The sequence below is a fragment of the Halyomorpha halys genome, unplaced genomic scaffold, assembly GCF_000696795.3.
Source record: "Halyomorpha halys isolate HHAL.00 unplaced genomic scaffold, Hhal_1.1 Scaffold772.1, whole genome shotgun sequence".
NCBI lineage: Eukaryota > Metazoa > Arthropoda > Insecta > Hemiptera > Pentatomidae > Halyomorpha > Halyomorpha halys.
Genome location: NW_027112238.1, coordinates 138133 through 139310, shown reverse-complemented (window position 1 = coordinate 139310; position 1178 = coordinate 138133). Strand labels below are relative to the sequence as shown.

Here is a 1178-nt window from a genome sequence, read left to right as displayed (position 1 = left end):
AAAAAAAAAATTATGTAAACTTTGTGGTAAACAACCTGATTTTGCACCTAGCCCTGAATTATTCTACTTATTACAGCTGTTATTTTTATACAGTGGGAAAGCATCAGCGAACTAGACAAGCTCCCGCAATTGGAAGAGCTGCGCTTAAGGAACAATCCTGTCTTGGATGGAATATCGAGAGAGACTGTTAGGCAAATCATCATAGCCAGGATTGCTAAGCTCAAGGTCTAGTGAATATTTGTTCACAAAATCTTTTTTCCTTTTATTATTATTTTTTTTTTCTTTATTCTCATCTTTAACGTATGCTCATTTCAATTTATAGCATCTCAATTCTCAAGAAGTTTCGGACGAGGAGAGGAGAGGAGCTGAAATAGATTACCTGAAGCACAACGGCAGGATGTGGCTGGAAACCGCCATCGATCCTAAAGGGCGAAGGGTATTCAATACCCTACATCCAAGATATAGAGCTTTAGTTCAAAGTTAGTATTTATGTGATTTTTATTTTATTTATGTACTAACTGTGTCCTGGAGTTTCATCCTTGTTACTGTTGTATTATACATGATGAGTACATGACCAATTGCTAAGAAAAATTGACTTGACAGAAATCTTATTCAGTTTTATGGTTGTTTTAATCGCAGACAAAAACATAATATTTATTTATTTATTCCACTTTGTTTTAGTTAAAATCATGGGAAATGGTAGAGAAGGGGAAAAAATTAGTTATAGTTGAAACTAATAGCTAAAATTGTCATGGATACGATATTTATTTATGAATGGTTCATTCATGAATTAGGGTCGTATCCATGGCAATTTTAGCTATTAGTTTCAACTAGCTGCACAAACATAATTAAATAGAATGGCAATACATATAATAACACAAGTTATTACTTTATTTAACTATAAAAATAATCTTTAAAGTAGTAACTTATAAAATGTTATTCAGTCCCATTTCATGCAGACATTTTCAAGTAAAAAAGGACATAAAAATAATAAATTTTTCTAAACAACTATAAAATTTCACTTTCTCATACTTTAATTTATTTTTTATATCTTACTATATGATTTTATTTGCAATGCAAGAGTCTATTAAAAAGCTAAAGTAAACAAACTGAAAACATAAGGTATCATATTCTCTAAAGTTGACCATCTGTTGCGGCCAACAACATTTTGAAATTAA

General features: G+C 30.6%; 1 protein-coding gene across 2 annotated transcripts in view; it reads left to right on the top strand.

Annotated features, from left to right (window-relative positions):
- Tbce (Tubulin-binding cofactor E) overlaps window positions 1–1178 on the top strand; it is a 43080-nt gene that overhangs the window by 35714 nt on the left and 6188 nt on the right. For both annotated transcript variants that reach the window (XM_067050203.1, XM_067050202.1), the window contains exons 8-9: window positions 94–225; window positions 323–479. In XM_067050203.1, the coding sequence (XP_066906304.1) occupies window positions 94–225; window positions 323–479 (289 nt within the window). The remainder of the gene's footprint in view (window positions 1–93; window positions 226–322; window positions 480–1178) is intronic.